Here is a 26094-nt window from a genome sequence, read left to right on the forward strand (position 1 = left end):
AGTTTTTAAAAATCTTGCCGGGCGTGGTGGCGCACGCCTTTAATCCCAGCACTAGGGAGGCAGAGGTAGGAGGATCGCGGTGAGTTCAAGGCCACCCTGAGACTACATAGTGAATTCTAGGTCAGCCTGAGCCAGAGTGAGACCCTACCTCAAAAAACCAAAATAAATAAATAAATAAATAAAATAAAAATCTTTAAAAGGCTAAACAAGACTGTAACTTCTATCTATAATACTCTCAGAAAATGAAACCTCAGTACTTACAATATAACCCGCATAGTCTTCATTTTCAACAAAGGAATCATGAAGCCAAATGAATTCCTCATGTTGTCGGACAACAGAAAACTCATTCTGTTTAAAGTTTGGCAATGAACTCTGCAAAGACAACAATTCTCTTGAATCAAAGTAAAAGTTACCATGAAGCTCTTAATAAACATTTTACATATTAGTCTTTAAAAATTAAGCCCTGGGATGGCAAGATGACTTAGTGGTTAAGGTGCTTGCCTGTGAAGGCTAAAGATCCAGGTTTGATTACCCAATACCCATGTAAGCCAGATGCACAGTGGTGCATGTGTCTGGTGTTTGTTTTCAGTGGCTGGAAGTCTTGGTGTGCCCATTCTCTCTCTCTATATATATATATCTGCTTCCCCTTTCTAATAAATAAAATATTAAAAAATTAAGTCTTAGGGAATGGGAAGATGATTCAGTAATTAAAGGCACAAACCACCCATATAAGCTGGATACAAAAAGTGGTATAAAGGGCTGGAGAGATGGCTTAGCGGTTAAGCGCTTGCCTGTGAAGCCTAAGGACCCCGGTTCGAGGCTCGCTTTCCCCAGGTCCCACGTTAGCCAGATGCACAAGGGGGTGCACGCGTCTGGAGTTCGTTTGCAGAGGCTGGAAGCCCTGGCGCGCCCATTCTCTCTCTCTCCCTCTATCTGTCTTTCTCTCTGTGTCTGTTGCTCTCAAATAAATAAATAAGTTAATTAAAAACATATATATATATTTATAAAAAATAAAAAAAAAAAGTGGTATAAAGCCGGGCATGGAGGTGCATGCCTTTAATCCCAGCACTTGGGAGGCAGAGGTAGGAAAACCACCAAGTTTGAAGCCACTAAGACTACATAGTGAATTCCAGGTCAGCCTGGACCAAAGACCCTACCTTGAAAAACCAAATTAAAAAAAAATAAAGTTGGGGGGGCTGGAGAAATGGCTTAGAGGTTAAGTACTTGCCTGTAAAACCTAAGGACCCCGGTTCGAGGCTCAATTCCCCAGTACCCATGTAAGCCAGACACACAAGGTGGCGCATGTGTCTGGAGTTCATTTGCAATGGCTGGAGACCCTGGCACATTCTTACATTCATTCTTTCTCTCTCTCTCTCTCTCTCTCTCTCTCTCTCTCTCTCTCTCTCTCTCTCTCTCTCTCTCCCCCCCTCTTTCTCTCTTTGTCTGTGGCTCTCAAATAAATAAATAAAAATAAACAAAAAAATTAAAATAAATAAAGTGGTACAAGTGGGTGCTGTTCATTCACAGCACAGCAAGAGGCCCTTGTGCATGCGTACAAGACACACATGCACACACACAGAAATTAATTTTAAAAATTAGTCCTAAACTGGGCATGGTGGCTCATGCCTTTAATCCCAGCACATTGAAGGCAGAGGTAGGAGGATCACTGAGACCCTACCTCAAAATAAATTAGTCCTATGTGAAAAACAGTGACTTTAAACTTTGGTATGAAAACTGTAAGATCATCAGACAAAATTATCCTTGGACCTGGTATGGTGGCACAGCCTTTAATCACAGCACTCAGGAGCAGAGGCAGAAGGATCACTGTTAGTTCAAGGCAATCCTGGGGCTACATAGTGAATTCTAGGTCAGCTTGGGCCAAAGGGAGACCCCACTTTGAAAGTACAAAACAAATTAAAAAAACCTTGGATCTTTGGAAAACAAGTTGACAGGCACTTACAAAATTGAGAATAGGGTTGGAGAGATAGCTCAGCAGTTAAGGTGCTTGCCTGCAAAGTCTAACAATCTGGATTCAATTCCCCAGTAACCACATAAAGCCAGTTGCACAAGGTGGCACATGTGTTTGGAGTTTATATGCAGTGACTAGAGGCCCTAGAGCACCCATTCTCACTCCATCTGCCACTTTCTCTTCTCACTTTCTCATAATTTTTTTTTTTTTAAAAAGAGTGGGGCTGGGCATGGTGGTGCACACTTTTAATCCCAGCACTTGGGAGGCAGAGGTAGAAGGATTGCTATGAGTTTGAGGCCACCTTGAAAATACAGAGTGAATTCCAGGCCAGCTTGTGCTAGAGTGAGACCCTACCATGAAAAAAAAAAAAAAAAAATGTGAGGGATGGAGAGATGACTGTGCTTGCCTGGGAAGGCAAAAGACCCATGTTTGATTTCCAGTACCCATGTAAGCCAGATGCGCAAGGTGGCGCATCATCTTGAGTTCATTTGCAGTGGCTATAAACCCTGGTGTGTCCATTCTTTATCTGCCTCTTCCTCTCCCTCTCTCTCCCCCTCCCTCTTTCAAATAAATAAAAATTTAAAAAGCAAATAAAAGGCTGGAGAGATGGCTTAGTGGTTAAGGTGCTTGCCTGTGAAGCCTAAGGACCAGGTTTGATTCTCCAGGTCTCACGTAAACCAGATGCACATGGTGGCACATGTGTCGAGTTCGTTTGCAATGGCTAGAGGCCCTGGCATGCCCATTTTCACTCTCTTTTTCTCTCTAATAAAAATAAATCTTTAAAATAGTTATCTTTCTGGGCTGGAGACATGGCTTAGCAGTTAAGCGCTTGCCTGTGAAGCCTAAGGACCCCGGTTCGAGGCTCGGTTCCCCAGGTCCCACGTTAGCCAGATGCACAAGGGGGCGCACGCGTCTGGAGTTCATTTGCAGAGGCTGGAAGCCCTGGCGCGCCCATTCTCTCTCTCCCCCTCTATCTGTCTTTTTCTCTGCGTCTGTCGCTCTCAAATAAATAAATAAATAATTTAAAAAAAAAGTTATCTTTCTTTCCAATTTATGTTCAAAACCCAAGTTCTGGTAATGTATAATACATGCACATGTAAAGTCACACAAAACATGAAACCCACTTACCTTTGTATGAACAGTGAACTTCACTTTGTCTCTCTCACTGAGTGCATCAGAAATGTCCACTTGCAGAGCAGCATCATTGTGAAGATCTACAGTTATTGCTTTAAGCTAAAGAACAAAACAAATCATAGCTTACAGAACATTCTCTATTATTTTTATTTTATGAGAGAAAGAATTGGTGTACCAGGGCCTCTATCCACTGCATTTCAATTCCAGGTGCATGTACCACCTTGTGCACACGTGTGGCTTTGAGTTGGCAGTCATGGGACCTAGAGAGTCAAATATGGGTCCTTAGGCTTTGCAGGCAAGTGCCTTAACCGCTAAGCCATCTTTCCAACCCAGGAAATTCTTTTAAAAAGGCTGACTGGGCGTCTTTAATCCCAGCACTCGGGAGGCAGTGGTAGGAGGATCGTCATGAGTTCCAGGCCAGCCTTAGACCACATAGTGGATTCCAGGTCACCCTGGGCTAGAGTAAGACCCTACCTCAAAAATAAATAAATAAATAAATAAATAAATAAATAAAATGTAGGATGTATATATACACACACACACATCACACACATACACACGTATGTGTATGTGTATATATATAATGAGTTTACACATACATGTATGCATATCAAACCAAACTGACATAGGGAAAGTTTCTACTTCCCTCAGTGAATTCCTTTATGCCCCTTTAGCCCTTTACTTTTTGTTGTTGTTTTGTTTTTTGGTTTTTCAAGGTCGGGTCTCACTCTAGTCCAGGATTACCTGGAATTCACTATGTAGTCTCAGGGTGGCCTTGAACTCATGGTGATCCTCCTACTTCTGCCTCCCTAGTGCTGATATTAAAGGCATGGCCCAGCTACCCTTTATTTATTTTTTTTTAAAAAATTATTTTTACACTACTTATTTTTAGAGAGATAAAGAGAGAATGAGTATACCAGGGCCGCTAGCCAATGCAAATAAACTCCAGACACATGTGTCACCATGTACATCTGGCTTACATGGGCATTGGGGAATCAAACCTGGGTCCTTAGGCTTCACAGGCAAGTGCCTTAACTCTTTTTAATTATTTTAAAATTATTGACAACTTCCATAATTACAGACAATAAACCATAATTCCCTTCACCCACTTTCCCCTTCACAACTCCACTCTCCATCATATACCCTCCCCCTCTCAATCAGACTCTTATTTTGATGTCATCATTTTTTCCTATTGTACTGGTCTTGTGTAGGTAGTGCCAGGCACTGGAGGTCATGCACATCCTAGCATAATTCTTTTTTTAAATATTTTATCTATTTATTTGCAAGGTGGGGCAGGGAATGGGCATGCCAGGGCTTCTAGCAGCTGCAAACGAACTCCAGACACATGTGCCCCTTTGTGCATCTGGCTTTATACAGGTACTGAGGAATTGAACCCGGGTTGTTAGGCTTTGCAGACAAGTCAGGCATAACTCTTAAGCCATCTCTCCAGCCCTACTTTTTTTTTTTTCAAGGTAGGGTCTCACTCTAACTCAGGCTGACCTGGAATTCACTCTGTAGTCTCAGGTTGGCCTCAAACTCACCGTGTTCCTCCTTCCTCTGCCTCCCGAGTGCTGGGATTAAAGGTGTGCATCACCACATCTGGCACTTTTCTAAAAATATTTTTATTTTTATTTATTTATTGGGGGGGGGAGATACAGAAATAGGCAGGTAGAGAGAGAGAGACAAAGAAAGGGCGTGCCAGGGCCTCCAGCCACTGCAAACAAACTCCAGATGCATGTGCCCCCTTGTGCATCTGGCTTACATGGGTCCTGAGGAGTCAAACCTAGGTCCTTTGGCTTTGTAGGCAAATGCCTTAACCACTAAGCCATCTCTCCAGCCCACTTTATTTTTTTTTAATTTTTATTAACATTTTCCATGATTATAAAAAAATATCCCACGGTAATTCCCTCCCACTTTATTTTTAAAAACACTTTATTTATTTGAAAGAGAGAAGGAGATAAAGAGCGAATGGGTGCACCAGAGCCTTTAGCCACTACTGCAAATGAACTCCAGATGCATGTGCCCACCACTCTGTACATCTGGCTTTGTGTGGGTGCTGGGGCAAAGAACCACTGAGCCATCTCTCCAGCTCTTTATTAAAGCGTATTATACATTCACATATTGCCTTAATAGCTATTAATTCATCCATTTGTCTTTTTTGTTCTTTTAAAAACTGAGTTCTAGAGTTATCTCAGAAAAGTATACACGAATCACAAATACAGAAAGTTCTTCTGAATTCTGCATGATGCAAGGTGATGGCAAGTGAAACTGACTTGTTTATATTTCACAATAGAAAATAGCAGCCAAAGTACTCACTCTGATGCTCCATCTTCCTTTAGTCAGCTACTGTATACACTTTACACTCTAATGATTCTTTTCTAGTCCTTAGCACACAGACAAGTTGACATACAGGGACATTTTGTTTGATGGACAGATCTGTTTCACATACATAAGACTTCTATTTTCTCAATGTCTTTTTTTGTTAAATTTTGTTGTTTTTTAAGACAGGTTTTTTTTTTTCAAAAAATATTTATTTATTTGAGAGAGAGCAAGAGCTGCTACAAATGAATTCCAGATACATGTGCCATTTTGTGCATCTGGTTTACGTGGGCCCTGGGGAACTGAACCTGGATTCTTCAGCTTTGCAGGCAAGCGCCTTAATGGTTAAGCCATCTCTCTAGCCTCCCTGCCCGCACCCCCATTTTTTCTTTTTCTTTTCTTTTTTTTTTTTTTTTGAGGTAAGGTTTCACTCTAGCCCAGGCTGACCTGGAATTCACTATGTAGTCTCAGGGTGGCCTCGTACTCGTGACAATCCCCCTACCTCTGACTCCAGGGTGCTGGGATTAAAAGCATGCACCGCCATGTCCAGCTAGGGCTTTTTTTGCTTGTTTGTTTTTAATGCATTTTATTTATTTGAAGGGGGGGCCAATATAGAGATAGACAGAATGGGTGCATTATGGCCTGAAGCCACTGCAAATGAACTCCAGCTACATGCGCCACCTTGAATATTTGGCTTACATGGGTCCTGGGGAATTGAATCTGGGTCTTTAGGCTTTGCAGGACAGCACTCAAATTCTGTTTCTAATAACCAAGATGTTTAATGGAAAAAATCAGCCCCTGCAATGGAATCAACCTGCTTCATCAGCTTCGTAGGCAGCCCAGCAATCTTGTAAACTGAAAATTCCTCCCACATCCCTCAAATCTTACTGAAAATTAATTTGCTATATGGCTTCAATACTACATATGTTTTTAGAGTTTAAACATATTTGAGCCAGGCATGGTGCCACCATACCCAGCTAACTTTTTTCTTTTTTTTAGTTTTTCGAGGTAGGGTCTTACGCTAGACCAGGCTGTTCTGGAATTCACTATGCAGTCTCAGATTTGTCTCAAACTCACAGCAATCCTCCTACCTCTGCTTCCTCCCGAGTGATGGGATCAAAGGTGTGTGCCACCACACCTGGCCTAATTTTTGTTTCTAAATATGAAACACAGGCTGAAGGGATGGCTTAATGGTTAAGTCATTTGCCTGTAAAGCCACAGGACCCAGGTTCGATTCCCCAGGACCCACATTAGCCAGATGCACAAGGGGGCACATTTGTCTGGAGTTTGTTTGCAGTGGCTGGAGGCCCTGGCGTGCCCATTCATTCTCTCTCCCTCCCTCTTTCTCTGTCAAATAAATAAATAAAATGAAATATTAAATATGCAATGCGTCATGACTTGGCATGTACAGGGCCATGCTCATCTTCTCTACTGTTCCAACAGTGTATGTAAACTGTAATGCTAATGGCATAAAATGTACATATTTTCCAGGAAGGCTTTCTTCTATTTAGAGAAAAATTAATTAATTTTAGAGGGCTTTATTAAGGAAAAGACTCAATACAAAGAACGTGTGATTTACCAACATTTAATTAACTTTCTGAAACTAATGAGTTCAACTTGAGAAAATTTCTAATTAGAGTATATTTAGTCTAACTTGATTTTTATGTGTGTCAATACACTTTGTACTTTTGTTAGAGAATAAGTTAAACATTTGTTGCACTGATCAAAAGAAAAACCAAAGGAGACAAGAGGTAGACTAAACAACAAAATCCATTATCATTAGAAGAATAACTTAGCTGGGTGCAGTGGTGACACCTTTAATCCCAGAACCTGGGAGGCTGAGGTAGGAGGACAGCCATGAGTTCAAGGCCATCATGAGACTACATAGTGAATTCCAAGTCAGCCTGGACTAGAGTAAGACCTTACCTGGGGGTGAGGGAGGCAGGAGAGCAGAGCATGGTGACACCCATCTTTAATCCCAGCACCTGACAGCCTGGGTTTGATTCCCTGTACCCATGTAAAGTCTATACTCACTCTCTGTTTACCTTCCTGCCTCCTTCTCTCAAATAACTAAATATATATTTTAAAAATCTAGTAACCATAGAACTATGAAATCATTAAACTAGAAACTATTCTGGTACTCAAAATACAAGGGGTTGCCACATGATAAAAAGGTCAAAATCCTTAAAGTGGTCTACTAGACACTATAACATCTCCATGTAACAACTAGTCCTCTGACTAATCTACTTAAGCCTCCAGCTCACTGAAGTCCTGCATATGGTCTCATTATTCATGAACACACATGCATGCTGCCAACTCAGGATCCTTTTTAAAAAATATGTGTTTGTTTATTTGAAACAGAAAGAGAATGGGCATGCCAAGGCATACCACTGCAAATGAACTACAGATGCATGTGACACTTTGTGCATCTGGTTTCTCACGGGTACTAGGGAGTTGAACCCAGGCCATAAGGCTTTGCAAACAAGTACCTGTAACTGTTGAGCCATCTCTCCAGATCCCATTTCAGGATTCCTTGCACTTAACCCGGTGTGGTGGCACACACCTTTAATCCCAGCATTTGGGAGGAGAGGTAGGAGGATCATCATGAGTTCAAGGCCACCCTGAGACTACACAGTGAATTCCAGGTCAGTCTGGGCTAGAGTGAGACTATACCTTGAAAAAACAAAAAGATTTCTTTGCACTTACTGTTGCTCTGGTGGAATATCCAGCCTGCAGATAGTTGCCTACATGGCTCACTTCCTTCAAGTCTTAAAGACTTTCTCAGGAAGGACTTTCCTTGCCACTCTATTTAAACCTATAGCCCATTGTACCTCCAACCCACTCAACAATCCCTAGCCTTCCTTCTCTTTTCCCATAGCACTTGTCCACTACCTAACACCGCCCCCCCAAAAAAACAAGAAAGTCACGTAATATTTCATATCCATTACTAATGTGCCACCTGCACAACTAGAAGTCAAATCAATGGTTGATTACACATATATTTTCTGGAAACTGATATTTGCAACCAGATTTCCTCTCACATACCATACCAGAAACAAATGAACAAAACATTACTAGTAATGCTATTGACCTATTCATTTCATAGATGTCACTATTGGTAGAACAAATAAAAACAGTTGATTCAAGGCAATATAACAATATGCATTTAACAAACTTAAAAAATACAGTATTTATTTATTTGAGAGAGAAGCAGATAGAGGGAATGAGAGCACCAAGGCCTCTAGCCACTGCAAACGAAACCCAGACACATGCACCAACCACCTTGTGCATCTGGCTTTACTGGGTACTTGGGGGGAATCAAACCTGGATTCTTAGGCTTCACAGGCAAGTGCCTTAACTGCTAGGCTCTCTCTCCAGCCCATAACAAACGTTTTACATATTATTTGTGAAGTTGTTTTGCACCCATTGCATGTACATACAGAGGCCAGAGGAGAACATCAGATGGCCCTCTTCCACCACTCATTGCTTTGCTTCCTTGAGACAGTCTCTAACTGATTCAAGAGCTTGTCATTTTTCCATGAGCCCTAGCGATTCTCTGATTTCTGCTCCCCATTGGACTGGGGCTACAAAACATCTGTGACCATGACCAACTGTTTATTTGGGTTCTGGGGTATGAAACTCAGGAGGTCCTCCTTTGGGCCTCATGCTTGTACAGGAAGCACTCTTAACCACTGAGCCATCTCCCCAGCTCCTATTTTTTTGGGTGGAGGGGCGTGGTAGGGTTTTGTTCTAGTCCAGGCTGACCTTTACGTGGGGTCTGGGAATAGAACCTGGGTCCTTAGGCTTCACAGGCAAGTGCCTTAACTGCTAAACCATCTCTCCAGCCCGTACTTTTGTTAATCTAGCACTCAGGAGGCTGGACAGGAGGATCGCAAATTTACCACTCAAAGTTTACTGTTAAAACTGCCTGTTCTAGGGACAGGCATGGTGGCGCACACCTTTAATCCCAGCACTTGGAGTGAATTCCAGGTCTGCCTGAACTACAAAAATACAAAACAAAACAAAACACAACACAACAAACAAACAAAAAGCCTGCTTTTGTGAGTTCTAGCTCAAAAGGGGTAACTTTTCCATTTCCTTCTCTCTTCTTCTTTGTGTATTAGCCAAAATCCTTAACATGTGTGCCAACACCCTGGACTATCTCAGTTTTCTTTTTTTCTTTTTTTCTTCACTAGGGAGTCTCAGGGTGGCCCTGAACTCATAGCAATCCTCCTACCTCTGCCTCCCAGATGCTGGGATTAAAGGCGTGTGCCACCATGTTCTATCCCAGTTTCCTGAAGACACTGCCCACTACCAATGCAACTACATTCAAACCTCCATTTCCTAAGCCTGCATCTTTCTTGGACCCTGGTCCAAAAGGCATAACTTTCTTCCAGTTATCCATTTCTCTCCACCTAGCAGCTGCCCAGATTCACAGCTTATTTACTTCACTGTTTTTCTCTCAAACTCTAAAACTGTCCCTATGTTTATAAAAAGCCAAGGCTAAATTAATGAATATCGACTATTTCATGATTAAAATTTTCTTATGTTTCTTACGTATTAATGTGACCATAATTTTCCTATACATTGTTTTACATATCTGAGTTTAGGCATTTTTTGTTTTTGTTTTTTCAAGGTAGGGTCTCACTCTAACCCAGGCTAACATGTAACTTACTCTGCAGTCCCAAGCTGGCCTCAACTCAGGGTGATCCTCCTACATCTGCCTCTCAAGTGCTGGGATTAAAAGTGCATGCTTTATTTTTGAGGCAGGGTCTCTCTGCGCCTCTCTCTCTCTCTCTCTCTCTCTCTCTCTAGTAAATAAATAAAAAAGTTTTTAAGAAATTTTAGTTTTGTGGGCTGGAGAGATGGCTTAGTGGTTAAGTTGCCTGTGAAGCCTAAGGACCCATGTTCAACTCTCCATGTAAGCAAAGGCAAGTGTGTAAGGTTGCACATGCACACAAAGTAGTGTATGCGTCTGGAGTTTGATTACAGTGGCTAGAGACCCTGGTGTGACAATTCTCTCACTCTTGCTTCCACTCTTGCTGTCTTGCATTAAAAAAAAAAAAATTAATTCACTCTGTATTCTCAGGGTGGCCTCAAACTCATGGTGATTCTCCTACCTCTGCCTCCTGAGTGATGGGATTAAAGGCATGTGCCACTAAACGCAGCAAAAATTTAGTTTTGTATGTTTAATTTTCACTAAAATAAAGCATTTAGGGTTGAAGAGATGGCTTAGTAGTTAAAGCACTAGCTAGCAAAGCCAAAGGCCCCAAGTTGGATTCCCTAGTACCCACATAAAGCTGGATACACAAGGTGGCACATGTGTTTGGAGTTCATTTGCAGTGGCCAGACACCCTGGCGTACATTCTCTCTCTCTCTCTAAATAAAATAAAGCATTTTAAAAGTAAGCAACTCACCAGGCATGGCGGCGCACACCTTTAGTCCCATCACTTGGGAGGACTGCTTTGAGTTCAAGGCCAACCTGGGACTACAGAGTGAGTTCCAGGTCAGCCTGGGCTAGAGTGAGACCCTTCCTTGAAAAAAGCAAAACATCTCTTTATTATGTGCCTCCTTCATGTGCTTTTACTGCCTCAGTTGCACCCCAATTACCTCCCATGAGGCACACTGCCAGCAGCGCTGGCTGCCTTCTTTCCTTTTCTAAAAGAAGTATCAACTCCCTCCCCCATTTCAGAATGAGCTACAATCCTATCTTCATCTGAATATTTGTATTTCCTAGCTTGAAACCTCTCATCACTTCCCACTGCCTGGAGTTTTTGTCATTTATGCAATCCAGATTCAATTTTCTAAGCCCAGGGCATGGTGGCTTACACCTATTGTCCCAGGCCATCATAGTGTATGGGGGTACAGAACAAGTTCCACGCCAGACCCTATCTCAAAAAAAACCACCACCACCAGATACAAAATGGCCTGGATATCCATGACCTCACAGTGCCTGACACTACCTACACAAGACCATCATAAGAGGAGGAAAAGATCATGACATCAAAATAAAAGAGAGACTGATTGAGAGGGGGAGGGGATATGATGGAGAATGGAATTTCAAAGGGGAAAGTAGGGGGAGGGAGGGTATTACCATGGATATTTTTTATAATCATGGAAAATGTTAATAAAAATTGAGAAAAAGCTGGGCGTGGTGGTGCACGCCTTTAATCCTAGCACTCGGGAGGCAGAGGTAGGAGAATCATCATGAGTTTGAGGCCACCCTGAGACTCCATAGTGAATTCCAGGTCAGCCTACGCTAGAGTGAGACCCTACCTCGAAAAACCAAAAAAAAAATTTGAGAAAAAAAATAAAGCCAAAAAAACCAAAATAATAATAATATAATTTAGCATACTTTAATATGAGAAAATAAAAAATTATATATATGTTGCATTTACAAAATGTTGAGGTATATAAGATATTTGTAAGGCAATGTTTTGATTACTATGGTAAAACTTTTTAAGTTGGCAGGTTTTCAAGTCATTGTTCTTATTATAGTGTGAAAATAAAATGTATATTTTTTAATTATTATTATTATTCTGATGACCATAAAAAGCACATGACTGATTTTACAATACAAAAAAAAAAAAAAAAAGATTCTATCTTCTAGCCATATCTACTATTCCAACTCCTGCCTCAGGAATGTCAGGCACACCAAGGACAACCAAATCACCACACATATCTGTCCTTTCTGCTGACAGACCCTCCCCTTGTCCTCAGTATGGAAAATTCCAGATCAGTACTTAGCAGTTAACTCATTTTAGTGGTTAAGGGCCTAGGGCTCGGGCCAGGAGTGGTGGCTCATGCCTTTAATCCCAGCACTCAGGAGGCTAAGGTAGGATACATAGTGAACCCCATGTCAGCCTGGGCCAGAGTGAGACCCTACCTCAAAAAAACAAACAAACAAAAGAGCCTAGGGCTCAATTGCCTGTGTCTGACTGCAGCTCCTACTTGCTATGCATGACCTCAGTCAGTTATTTAATCTTTCTAAATCTCTGTATATGTGTAAATGCTATCTATATAGGTACAAAAGAAGTACAAATATGTATGCCAAGTTTTAAAAGATAAGTTAAACTTCTAATAAAAGAAAAGGTGGTCAGCAAGCTAGAAAAGATATATAAAGGGAAGAGAAAGGAAGGGAGGGGGAGTAATTAATAGGATGGTATTGTATATATATAAGTAGAAGAATGGATTAATGGGGGCAAAAAGGCCCAAGTGAGGTCAGGGGAAGAGATTAAGTAAAGGAAAGGTGGAGGAAACCTGTGTTTTTTGAACAACGGAATACTCAGGAGCTGTAGATTGTTACTAGAAAGTTTTCAGTGCCAGGGTTGGGATACCTTCCAGTGAGTTGTTGGCCAGGGAGGTCCCTGAAGTCCCCAAAACGTTACAGGCCATTGCTGAGGCCCTTGGTTTCCCACCAGGAATAGATGGTAAAGACCCTATTGCTGAAGACTCCACATACTTGGGCTGAAAGGCCACTGAAAAAATTCTGCTGGAACTGAGCTGATAACCTCCTCCATGTGGACCATATTACAGAAAGCTGGAAGAAGCCATTCTGCATGCAGTTCAATGGGGAAGAGAGAAATCACCAGTGAAGATACTCAACAGTGGAAAGTGCAAGCCTTATATTTAGCCTGTCCAGGCCAAATGAGCCAACAGGTGCAATAGTGGCACGTCTGTCATGGTGGAAACCAACTGCCTGGAGGTTCGCTCCATGGGAGGGAATATATCCCTGATACTGAAAACCTACAACAGGGGTAGTCATGAGCCCTAGGGGTGTAATGTCTGTTGCTGACTGGCTAAATGTATACACTATGCTCATCAAACTTCCCAGTAAGCACTTCTCTTAATGTTGATACCCATATATTAATGCTACTCTCACTTTTGGTAGAGAACCTTCTCTTTTCAGATGGCAGTGACCTTGGGATCACTCAAAAGGCATCATGGTGCTGGGAAGAAGTGACAGGAGTGCTCAGCACTGCAATATCTCTATCACACCTTCCAAGGCTCAGGGTCATTGCAGAAGAGGTAGCAGAAACAATGTAAGAACCAAAGGAAGGGTAGGACTCCTTACAACGTGCTTCCCCCAGAAACAAAATGACCTGGATATCCATACCTCACAGTGCCTGAAACTACCTATATAAGACCATCACAATAGGATGAAAAGATCCTGACATCAAAATAAAAGAGAGACTGATTGAGAGGGGGAGGAGATATGATGGAGAATGGAAGTTTCAAAGGGAACGTGGGGGGAGGGAGGGCGGGCATTACCATGGGATATTGGTTACAATCATGGAAGTTGTTAATAAATAAATAAAAGAAAGAAAAATAAATAAATAAATAAATAAAAGGTGGAGAACATTCCACAAGACTGAAGCAAACAAACTTCAGAGGTGTTTCGGCAATGACAAGCCAACTAGAGTATAGTATGGGATGGGGGTGGACAGTAAAGCCAGTCAGAAGGGGTTGTGAACAGTAAGGAATGCTAGCCTAAAAACCTTACTCCAAAAAGAATTGGGTCCAAGGAAGTACCTGGAAGAGTTAAATGTCCAATCATCTCAATTATCAAATTGAAAGTAATGTGAAGACTAGATTAGAAAATAGAAATATTTAGCTGGGTGTGGTAGTGCATGCCTTTAATCACAGCACTTGGGAGACAGAGGTAGAAGGATCAGCATGAGTTTGAGGCCAGTAAAAACATAGTAAATTCCAGGTCAGTCTAGGTTAAAGTGAACCCTACCTTAAAAAGAGAGAGAGAGAGAAGAAAGAGAAAGGAATAAAAGAGAAAAATCAAAAGATCTAGGCTAGCCACACACAAAGTGGCCTTAATATTCATGACCTCACAGTGGCTGACATTACTTATGTAAGACCTGCATAATAGGAGGGGAAAATGATGGTAGCCAGGCAGGGTGGTGCATGCCTTTAATTCTAGCACTTGGGAGGCAGAGGTAGGAAGATCTCCATGAGTTCAAGCCTGAGACTACACAGTGATGTCCAGGTCAGCCTGAGCTAGAGCAAGACCCTACCTCGGAAAAAAAAATGATGGCATAAAAATGGAAGACACTAGTTGGAAAAAAGGAATTCACTGGGAGGTGGTAAAAGGAGATTGGTAAGACAGGACTATGATCATGGTATATTGTCTGTAATTATCAAAGTTGTCAATAAATACTTTAAAAAAAAAAAGCTGGTCATGGTGGTGCATGCCTTTAATCTCAGCATTTGGGAGGCAGAGGTAGGAGGATCACTGTGAGTTCTATGCTAGACTAGGCTAAAGTGAGACCTTACCTTGGAAAAAAAGAAAACAGATCTGACAGACTAGTGCTGGATACTGTTACAATACAGGCAAGTCATGGAAAAAATGAGCAGGGCATGGTGGCACACGCCTTTAATCCCAGCACTGGGGAGGCAAAGGGAGAAGTTGAGGCCAGCCTGGAGCTGTAGAGTGAGACCCTGCTTCAGGGGAAAGAAAAACACAACAGGGTGGGGCACACATCTCCAAGGTGAAATTAAACTGGCCTCAGTGACTGTTCAGTCTTTTATTTATTTTGATGTCATCATCTTTTCCTCCTGTTATGATGGTCTTGTGTAGGTAGTGGTAGTCAGGCACTGTGGGGTCATGGATATCCAGGCCATTTTGTGTCTGGAGGAGCACGTTGGAAGGAATCCTACCCTCCCTTTGACTCTTACATTCTTTCCACCACCTCTTCCACAACGGACCCTGAGCCTTGGAAAGTGTGATGGAGATATTTCAGTGTTGAGCACCCCTCTGTCACATCTTCTTGGCACCATGGTGCCTTCTGAGTCATCCAAGGTCACTGCCATCTGAACAAGGCTAGGAGCCCACAAGATAGCTACTCTACCTGAAGTCCTTCCTGAAAACAATCAACAACCATTTGGAATGGAAAACATATGCTAAGAGAATTATGTCATCACTCTGGAGTATACGGCTCTTATCTAACAAGCTCATCAAAGCAAGTTATTTGTTTATTAAATAACATGCAACTTCCCTTCAGTTGAGGAGGTACTTAAGAAGAGCTCAAACTAGGGCTAATCACACTGAATTTGGGCAGCAGGGTTCAGACAGGGTCTCACAATGTTCCTGGGCTGGCCTCAAACTAGCAATCCTCCTACCTCTTTGTTTTACAGGTATGCACCACCACATCCAGTTAATATTGTACACTCTTTGTGTGTGGGGGGAGGGGTGTTTCGAGATAGGGTCTTGCTCTAACCCAGGCTGACTAAGAATACACTATGTAGCCTCAGGGTGGCCTTGAACTCACAGTGATCCTCCTACCTCTGCCTTCCAAGTGCTGGGAATAAAGGTGTGTGCCACCATGACCAACTTTTTAAACATTTTTAATTTTACTTATTTATGGGGGGGAGGGAGAGAATGGGCACACCAGGGCCTATAGCCACTGCAAACAAACTCCAGATGCATGTGCCACCTTGTGTATCTGCTCTATGTGAGTACTGGGGAATCAAACTGGAGTCCTTAGTCTTTGCAGGCAAGCATCTCAACCACTGAGCCATCTCTCCAGCCCCTAATAGTGTATATTCTTTAAGCCTCCTTTAGCTTCTCACAAAACAGTGTTTTTGTTTGTTTGTTTTTTACATGTGAGCCACCACATCCAGCTCAGCTTTTTTTTTTTAAAATATATTTTATTTATTTATTCATTTGAAAGAAAGGTTGGGTTGGGGAAGAGAGAGAATGGGCATGCCAGGGCCTCTAGCCACTGCAAATGAAGTCCAGATGCATGTGCCCCCTTGTGCATCTGGCTTACATATGTCCTGGAGACTCAAACTGGGATCCTTTGACTTTGGAGTCAAACTCCTTAACCACTAAGCCATCTCTCCAGCCCACAAAACAGTGTTTTCGTAATGCTGTAAGATTCTGTTCTAAGCCAGTTGTGGTTGCGCATGCCTTTAATTCTAGCACTTGGGAGGCAGAGGTAGGAGGATCACTAGACTAGACTACATAGTGAATTCCAGGTCAGCCTTGGCTAGCTAGAGTGAGACCCTACCTCGAAAGACCAAAAAAAAAAAAAAGCTTCTGTTCTGATGCAGATATCTTGATAAAAATTTAAGTCTGCTTAAAAGGTTTATTTTAAAAGACTGACTTTGATTTTTTTTTTTTTTTTACCTACTTACTGCTCTGTATGTGTGTTATTTCTGAATCTGTGATGTCTCTTTTGCAACTTAGATCAAATATGCACTTTATTCTTTTTTCCATCAAGACTCCCTGATGGTGGTGCTTTATGCCTGCAGGAGGATCAGAAATTCAAGGTGATCCTCAGCTACACAGCAAATTCAAAGCCAGCCTGGACTACGTATTCCCTTTAGGAAAAAATCTGGGGGCTGAAGGAATGGCTTAGCAGTTACGGTGCTTGCCTACAAAGCCAAAGGACCCAGGTTTGATTCTCCTGGACCCACGTAAGCCAGATGCACAAGGTGGCGCATGTGTCTGGAGTTCATTTGCAGTGGCTGGAGACCCTAGAGCACCCATTCTCTCCCTCTCTGTCTCCTTCTCTGTCTCTCTCAAATAAGTAAGAAAAAAAAAAAAAATCTGGCATACAGGGTATGGTAGCACACACCTTTTAATCCCAGCATTCCAGAGGCAGTGGTAAGTAGGAGGATCACTGTGAGTTCACCCTGACACTATTTAGTAAATTCCATTCAGGTCAGCCTGGGCTACAGCAAGACCCTACCTCAAAAAAACAATACAACAATAAAAAAGTCAGACATGGCAGCTCATGTCTCCAATCCCAGCACCCAGAATACAGAGGTAGGAGGAGTGCCATAAGTTTGTGTGAGTTCCAGGTCAGTCACAGATAGAGTGAGACCTTACCTAGAAACAAAACAAAACAAAACAAAACAAAAGAAACACTCCCTTTTTTAAAAAGCTGAACAAGATAATCTAAAGAAAAACTGCAAAGCCTTTAAATTCTAATTATGGCCATCTATTTCTATCAGGACTGACATGATACAGGGAAACTTAAGCAGGCCACATACTTCTGTTGCTGAACCAAGGAACTAGCAGAGTGACTGCAGCAGTAACCACACTTCAGTGCACAGTGGAAACTTCTTGGTGAGGGTTAAGCAGTAGTCCTTTGCCAGGACGCCTGGGGATACCTCGGAAAAAAAAAAAAGGCAGTACTTTGCCCCATTCCAAGAGATTTAGTAAGAGCAAGGGCCCCAAAGTTTTGTTTTGCTTTTCCAATAATTGTTCTGGTTTGGGTGGGGCTTTTGCTTTGCTTTTTTGAGGATGTGCTATGTAGCCCAGGCTGTCCTTGTACTGGAGATTCTTCTGCTAGACCTTCCAAAAGACGGGACTACAGAATATGCCACTGAAGACCAGCATCCACAGTGATTCTTATGCGAGTACTATTCTGTTGGCAGTGGGTCTTGCTACATAATCAAGGATAGCCTGGAATTTGCTCTGCAGCACAGGTTGGCCTAAAAAGCATTCCTTGGGCTGGAGAAATGGCTCAGCAGTTAAGGTGCTTGCCTGCAAAGTCTAACAATCTGAGTTCAATCTCCCAGTTCCTATGTTAGGCAGATGCACAGAACGGTGCATGCATCTGGAGCTTGTTTGCAATGGCTAGAAGCCCTGGTGTGCCCAGAAACTCTCTCTCTGCTCTCTATGTTTGTATCTCTCTGCTTGCAAATAAACAAAATATTTTTTAAAAAGTATTCCTCCTACCAAAGACTGGGATCACAAACATGCACCATCACAACCAGCCTGATGCATATATTTGAAGAACACTGAGATACATGGAGACTAGCTCTGGCAGAAGCAAGGTTTCAAGTCCAGCTCTTTCACTCACTGCTGTGTGACCTTAACAACCTAAGATCCTCTGAGGTTCGGATTTCTCATCTGTAAAGGAAGCATAGTAAAGGCTTCAAAGGGATAATGAGAAGACACTAATCAGACATGGCTTACACAGTGCCCAACTGTAATTATTACTATAATTCATCCAGTTCCACAGCACCAAAACAAGGAAGAACTGGACATTTGCACATACCCATCATGACACTCTAAACAATTTCTAACATACATTTTTTCACTTTGAGGGGCTCTAACCCAGACCCTTTGCCTAAACTGACAATCACTCCAGCAACAGGCAATACTCCTAGCCTGTTCTTTCCTTTTCACATTACTATTTCAAGCATAACATCCTATAACAACTTCTTGGTCAGTCATGGTCTTTGTCTCCCCACCTTCTAATTTTGTAATATCTGAAAAAACTTTCTGGACATACTACTTACATAATTTGGGGGGGGGGATGGTCTCTGAGGTAGGGTCTCACGCTAGCTCAGGCTGACCTGAAACTTACTATGCAGTCTCAGCATGGCCTCGAACTATCGACAATCCTCCTACCTCTGCCTCTCAAGTGCTGGGATTAAAGGCATAAACCACTATGCCCAGTTACTTACTCAAATTTTTTAAAAATGTTTTATTTATTGGGCTTCAGAGATGGCTTAGCAGTTAAGGCAATTGCCTGTGAAGCCAAAGAACCCACGTTCGACTCTCCAGGTCCTACAAAAGCCAGATGCACAATGTGATGCAAGCATGCAAAGTCGCACATGCACACAAGGGGGCACACGCACCTGGAGTTCTATTACAGTGGCTGAAGGCCCTGGCACTAAAATTCTTTCATTCTCTCTTGCTCTTTCTTTCTCAGCAAAGCCAAAAGATCCAGGTTCAATTCCCCAGAACCCATGCAAGCCAGATGCACAAGGTGGCACATGCATCTGGAGTTCATTTGCAGTGGTTGGAGGCCTTGGCATGCCTACTATCTCCCTCTCTGTGTCAAATAAATAAATAAAATATTTTAAATATATAATTTGAAGCTGGACATGGTGGCATATGCCTTTAATCCCAGCACTTGGGAGGCAGAAGTAGGAGAATCACCATGAGTCTGAGGCCACCCTGAGACTACATAGTAAATTTCAGGTTAGCCTGGGCTAGAGCGAGACCCTACCTTGAAAAACAAACAAAAAGAAATTAGAAGTTGTATGATGTTTTTGTGTAAAGTGAGAAAGTAAATTTGTCATTTATAAAAGCATAGAACATCGGGCTGGAGAGATGTCTTAGTGGTTAAGATGCTTGCTTGTGAAACCTAAGGATCCAGGTTCAGTTCTCCAGGTCCCAATGTAAGCCATATGCACATGATGATGCATGCATCTGGAGTTCATCTGCAGTGGCTAGAGTCCCTGGTGTGCCCATCCTCACTCACTCTTCCTCTCTATGTCTCAAACAAATAACCAGGTGTGATGGTGCATACCTTTAATCCCAGCACTCAGGAGGCAGAGGTAAGAGGATCACTGAGAGTTCAAGGCCACCCTGAGACTATATAGTGAATTCCAAGTCAGCCTGAGCTAGAGTGAGACCCTATCTTGAAAAACAAACAAATAAAAAAAGCATAGACTACCCTCTGTGTCTTTCTACTTGAAAGTTTGCTAACTCATTAGTAAATACTCATCTCTTCTGACAAGCAGTAAGAATCCTCATCTTATCACCTACCTAAAGTCCAACAGTGTCTCTCATTATGGAAGAGGGACAAGTAAACACCAAAATGGAAAACAAAAGTACAAGCCAGGCATGCTAGGGGCCACCTGTAATCTCAGTACTTGGGAGGTAGAGCCAGGATGATTGCCCAGAGTTTGAGGCCAGCTTAAACAAGGATACCTCATCTCCAAAAAAAGGCAAGCAAGCAAGCATGCAAGGTACAGGCTGTCAAATGTTTCAATGTACAGAAACACTGTAACTCTGCTGAGCAGCAATTATCATATGTCAATATTTCTCAAGTAATCACTTGTACGAGGTACTATATATGCACCACCCTTCAACCAAGACAAATGGGAGCTAGGGCATGGGATGGGAAGAAATCAGTGTTGAAACAGAGACAGAGGCAGAGAAAAGGGGTCTGGTCAAAGGATACAGACTTTGATTTAAGAGTAAGTTCTGCAGGCTGGAGAGATGGCTTAGCGGTTAAGTGCTTGCCTGTGAAGCCTAAGGACCCCGGTTTGAGGCTCAATTCCCCAGGACCCATGTTAGCCACATGCACAAGGGGGCGCACGCATCTGGAGTTCGTTTGCAGTGGCTGGAAGCCCTGGCGCATCCTCTTTCTCTCTCTCTCTGTCACTCTCAAATAAATAAATAAACAAAAAAAAATTTAAAAAGAGTAAGTTCTGGGGCTGGAGAAACGGCTCAGTGGTTAAAGGTACTTGCTTGCAAAGCCTGACAGCCCAGTTTTAATTCCCCAATACCCATGTTAAGCCAGACACACACAACAGTGCATGTGATTGGAGCTCATGTGCAGTGGCAGGGGGTCCTGGTAGTCCATTCTCTCTTCCTTCTCTCTCTACTTGCAAAAAGGCAATAAATAATTTTGTTTTAAGAAAGGGGGGGAAATGTTAATAAAAATTGTGAAAAGAAAAATAAATAAATTAAAATTGGAAAAAAAAATTTTTAAAGGGGGTCCCCGAAGAAATGGCTTAGCGGTTAAGGACCTTGCCTGTGAAGCCCTTAAGAATGCTTGTTGGAATCTCCAGGTCCCACATACAACCAGCCGCAAGTGTCGCAGACATGCAATGTCGCACATGCACACAAGGGGACACACGGGTCAGCAGTGCGTTCACAGTGGCTGAGAAGCCCTGGCACGCCCATTCTCTCTCTCTTTCTGCCTTTCTCCTTCTCTCTCAAAAATAAAAGGAGTAAGATCTTGGGGCTGGAGAAATGGCTCAGTGGTTAAGGTGCTTGTCTGCAAAGCCTAACAACCTGGGTTTGTATCCACTTAAAGCCAGACACAAAAAGTGGAACATGAGTCTGAAGTTCATTTGCAGCAGCTAGAGGCCCTAGTGCGCCCCTTCTCTCTCTCTCTATACTTGCAAATAAGATAAAATTTTAAAAGAGTAAAATCTTGTCGGGCGTGGTAGCACACGCTTTTAATCCCAGCACTCAGGAGGCAGAGGCAGGAGGATCACCTTGAGTTCCGAGGCCACCTTGAGATTACATAGTGAATTCCAGGTCAGCCTGAGCTAGAGTAAGACCCTACTTCGGGGGGGGGGGGGGAGTAAGTTTTTAATGTACAGCGTGGTTACTATATTTAGGAATAACTAAACTTAAAACTTGCTGAGAGTAGATGTCAGGTGTCCTCACCATTAAGGTAACTTAAGACTGAGGCATACACTAATTAGCCTAACAGTGGTAATCATCTCACAATGTATACAAATCAAAATATGTTATACATTTTAAATATATACAATTAATGTGTCAGCCATACGTCAACAAAGCTGGAAGGGGAAGCCTACAAAAATATAGTGTAGAGGGGATACGAGTAAAAGTGGATGGTGTGGACTCCCAGTACTTGACAAAATCTGTTAGGTCACTGAAGTACAGTTGAGATTTGCTGGCTGTAAAAAATCTTTGCTAAAGGGTAAATTTAAACTACACCCATACCATTTCTGCTTTTGAGAGAGAGAGAAGTAGGGAGCATGGTTCAAGACATGTACAAAGGAGAGATTTAAGGATGCCACCCGGAAGGTCCGAGAACCGGTCTTCTCCGCCCAGAGAGGCGGGGGAGAGGGGGTTCCAGCCCGGCCGCCACCCTCACCCACCTCCCCGCACCCTGCCCGGGAAAGAGCAGGTTCACCGGAGGGTCGGATCCCGGGCCGGGGCCAAGAAAGAGGACCGGACAGCCCCGGGGGAGGAAGGGCTGCGGGAGGGCGGGCCCGCTGCTGCGGGGAGCGCGGCAGGAGGGCCGGGCGGGGGCCGCGGCGCGCCGGGAGCCCCCTCCTCTCGCCACGGCCGGAGCCCCGCAGCCACCGAGGCTCCTGCGCGAGACAAGGCAGAACTTACTCCGCGGTCTTCCTCCGAGAGGAAGTCGGGGCCGTCATCCAGGCCTTCCTGCGGGGTCGGCGGGCGCGGTCCAGCGGGAGAGGATGGGATGGGGGGTAGACACAAAGCGAGACATGAGTGCCAGACCCGCGAGGTCCCCGCGCCCGCCCGCCCGGCCGCAGCCGCCGCCCCCACCGCGCGCCCCGGGCTCGGCGCCGCCGAGAACACCCACCATCATGGCTGCTCCGAGACCAGGGCCAGCGCAGGCGCACACACCGCCCGAGAACGGAGTCGGCAGCCGGGAGGGGCGGGGCCCAATGAGGGGGCGGGGCCATGATAGGCTCCGCCCCTGCCCGCCGCGGTGAGGGGTTCTGTGGAGGATGAACTTGGGCACCTAAGTGAGAGCGGAGCCAGCCCCACAGGGCGGATGACAGCTCGCAGCTGAGCAGCCGGGACCCCGGGAGGAGGGACGAGAGCCACCTGGGGGAGCTGTCCAGTTCTCTTACATCTAGAGGGCTCCAGGAGAAAACCTCGCAGGCACCGTCGGGAAACCGCAGTAAATATTCTTGTCTTTGTACTGGGCTACATGATAATTAATCAATGAATATCATGTTGCCTGTGGCAGTTTCAGGAACCAAAGGCCTCCACATAGTAATTGGTCAGGGGCTATAACAAAGTTTTTACTGCTGGCCACGTAATAACTACCTGGGTTTGGGCTACTGGTTGAGCACTATAAAAATGACTTGTTTTCATGACAAGAGGATTCCGTTATTCGAAGAATATCGCCAGACCTACTCTAATTGTCCAGATGGAACACCAACTGCATAGCCACAGGCACTTCAAAACAAGAGAAACCATTCCTGTCTCTGGTGCACCCCACCTCTACAAAGGAACACACACAATCCCCGCACTTCTGTTCAGTTATTGACGTGTGCGCCTTCTAAAGTTCAGGCCAGAAACCTCAGTCCTAATCAAACCCTTCCTTTCCCACACTACTCACATCCAGAGTACCAAAATATAATTATTTATATAGGTTCTTTTCAGACAGGGTCTCTTTGTATAGCTCTGGCTAGCCTGGAACCTAATTACTGATTCTCCTGCCTCTGTCTCCCAAATGCTGAGATTAAAACTGTACACTACCATACTTGGCTTTTGTTTATTGAGGGGTGTGGTGGTTTGATTTAGGTGTCCCCTATAACCTTAGGTGTTCTAAATGCCATGTCCCCAGCTGTTGGCAATTTGGGAATTAAACCCTCCTAGAGGCAGTGTGTTGTTGGGGGCAGGCCTATGGGTGTTATAGTCAGCTTCCACTTGCCAATATTTGGCACAGTCTCCTGTTCCTGCTGTTCATCTGATGTTGGCCAGGAAGTGATGTCCACCCTCTGCTCATGCCATCATTTTCCCCTGCCATCATTTTCCCCTGCCATCATTTTCCCCTGCCATCATTTTCCCCTGCCATCATGGAGCTTCCCCTCAAGTCTGTAAGCCAAAATAAACCCTTCCCCCCCCCCCCATAAGTTGCTCTTGGTTAGGTGTTTTCTACCAGAAGAGTGGAATTGCTGCTAGACACCTGACTGTGTGACTTTTGGCCTTGTGGAACTGCTTTGCAGGAGGAATGTGGACAAACTTGAAACTTTGACCTAAGTGATGCCTTGCAGTGCTGTGAGTACAGCTTGATGGACTATTCTGGTCAGAGTTCAAAGACCTGAATGCATTAAGAACTATGGACTGTGAGGTTTGGCTTATGAGGGTGAGAAAGAGCTTTGCTTGGACTGGGCTAGAAGCAGTTTGTGTGAGAGGCTGCTGTTACACCTGTGTCCTGAGAACTTGTGCAGGGTTGCATTGTGTAGAAATGGACTAGTGTGAGCAGAGGGATATAGCACAGAAATGAAATATTTGGGCCAAAACTTCTGCCTGTTCAGCTGCAATTGTTTGAGAGATTTCAACCATTGAGATTGGGCCAGCTGAACTATATTGGGACAACAGAAAGAATATGGACTCTTTTGAAAAAGGGGCCTGAATACTGAAGGAATGTCCTGTTCTTCAAAGTCTGCTTTATTCCCCCCTGGATTAACAAATTGGTAGCCCACCTGGTATTATGGAGTACAACAAATGCAGGAAAGAGATGGTCATTGAATTTGCAACATGGTTTTATCAATCCTAATGATGTTCAAACATTCCCACAGTCCAAGTCTAGGTTAGCCTGGGCTAGAGTGAAATCCTACCTCAGAAAGCCAAAAAAATAAAAAATAAATAAAAAGTAGGGCTGGACACATAGCTCAGTTTTAGTGTTTTCCTGGTATGTGCAAAGCCTTGGGTTTGATTTTCAGCACCATTTTATTAGGCATGGTGGTGTTCACCTGTAATCCTAGTACTTTGAAGGTGGAGGCAGGTGGATTAGAAATTCAAGGTCATCTTCAGTTGCATACAGAGTTCTAGGCTGGCCTGAGCTAATTGAGACCCTGCCTCAAAATACCAAAACTAAAATAAAAGGAGTGAGGGAGGAAAAAAAATGTTCTAATGATTTGTTCCTAATAAAAACTACCAGTATTTCCTAATGATTTGTTTTTGAATTGAAGATAACACCTGAAAAGAGTAGGTTGGGAAAGAGGATTGGAGCTACAATTATTGAGCAGGATTTTTTTTACATCTGATAGGAGAGTCAAGTCTGCTCTTATGGGCACAGGTTGCATCAGTTCCAACATCTCAATCATTACCAAGGAGTTTTAAATGTCAACAAGAAAAACAGATTGGCCTCTTTTTCTTTTGTTTATTTTGTTTTGTTTTTCGAGGTAGGGTCTCACTCTGGCCCAAGCTGACCTGGATTTCACTGTGTAGTCTCAGGGTGGCCTTGAACTCACAATGATCCTCCTACCTCTGCCTCCTGAGTGCTGGCATTAAATGCATGTGCCACCACACCTAGCTTTTTTTTTTTTTTTTTAATGGGAGACAGTGAGCAAGAAAGAGAGAGAGAATTGGTGTGCTGGGGCCTCCAGCCACTGCAATCAAATTCCACACATGCGTGCTATCTTGTGCATTTGTGCGCATGTGTGACCTTACATTCTTGCATCACCTTATGTGTCTGGCTACATGGGACCTGGAAAGTTGAACATGAGTCCTTATGCTTCACAGGCAAACACCTTAACCATTAAGCCATCTCTCCAGCCCAAATGTCAACATTTAAGCAAAGCCCAGAAACAGTGTAATTTTGAAAACTTTAGAATTATTAGTTATGAAAAATATAGAGGGGCTGGAGATAAGCTTAGCAGTTAACATACTTGCCTGTGAAACCTAAGGACCCAGGTTCAATACCCCAGTACCCATATAAGCCAGATGCAGAAGGTAGAACATGCTTTTGGAGTTCATTTACAGTGGCTAGAGGCTCTGGCATGCCCATTCTCTCACTCTCTCAAATAAATAAATAAAATAAAAAATACACAGGACAGTAACATGACTAAAATTACCAACCAAGTAGGGCTGAGTATGGTGGTACACACCTTTAATCCCAGCACTTGAGAGGCAAAGGTTGGAGGATCATTATGAGTTCAAGGCCAGCCTGGGACCACATAGTGAATTCTTTGTCAACCTGAGCTAGAGCGAGGCCCTACCTTAGAGAAAGAAAAAAAGAAAGAAAGAAGAAGAAAAAGAAAAGATCAACAAAGACATATGGTAATTACTGCAGTGGTAGTCCACAACAGAAACCATATATGCATGAAAATCTCATCCTTCAAACCACAGTTGTCAGCTTGAAATTGGGAAGATGGCTCATTGGTTAAAAGTACTTGCTCACAAAGCCTGTGGGCCCGGGATTCAATTTCCCACTACCCATATA

General features: G+C 43.4%; 1 protein-coding gene across 2 annotated transcripts in view; it reads right to left on the reverse strand.

Annotated features, from left to right (window-relative positions):
- Positions 1-22548, reverse strand: part of Snx6 (sorting nexin 6) — a 58356-nt gene extending 35808 nt beyond the window's left edge. Inside the window, exons 1-4 of one of the 2 annotated variants that reach the window (XM_045155035.1) lie at positions 22495-22548; positions 22284-22331; positions 3098-3202; positions 262-372 (exon numbers count right to left, since the gene is read on the reverse strand). In XM_045155035.1, coding sequence (XP_045010970.1) covers positions 262-372; positions 3098-3202; positions 22284-22331; positions 22495-22500 — 270 coding nt within the window. In that variant the 5' untranslated portion in view covers positions 22501-22548. The remainder of the gene's footprint in view (positions 1-261; positions 373-3097; positions 3203-22283; positions 22332-22494) is intronic. The other variant, XM_004649115.3, reaches the window with a different exon arrangement.
- Positions 22549-26094: the final 3546 nt, after the last annotated feature.

Source organism: Jaculus jaculus, chromosome 7 (genome assembly GCF_020740685.1).
Source record: "Jaculus jaculus isolate mJacJac1 chromosome 7, mJacJac1.mat.Y.cur, whole genome shotgun sequence".
NCBI classification, from domain to species: Eukaryota; Metazoa; Chordata; class Mammalia; order Rodentia; family Dipodidae; genus Jaculus; species Jaculus jaculus.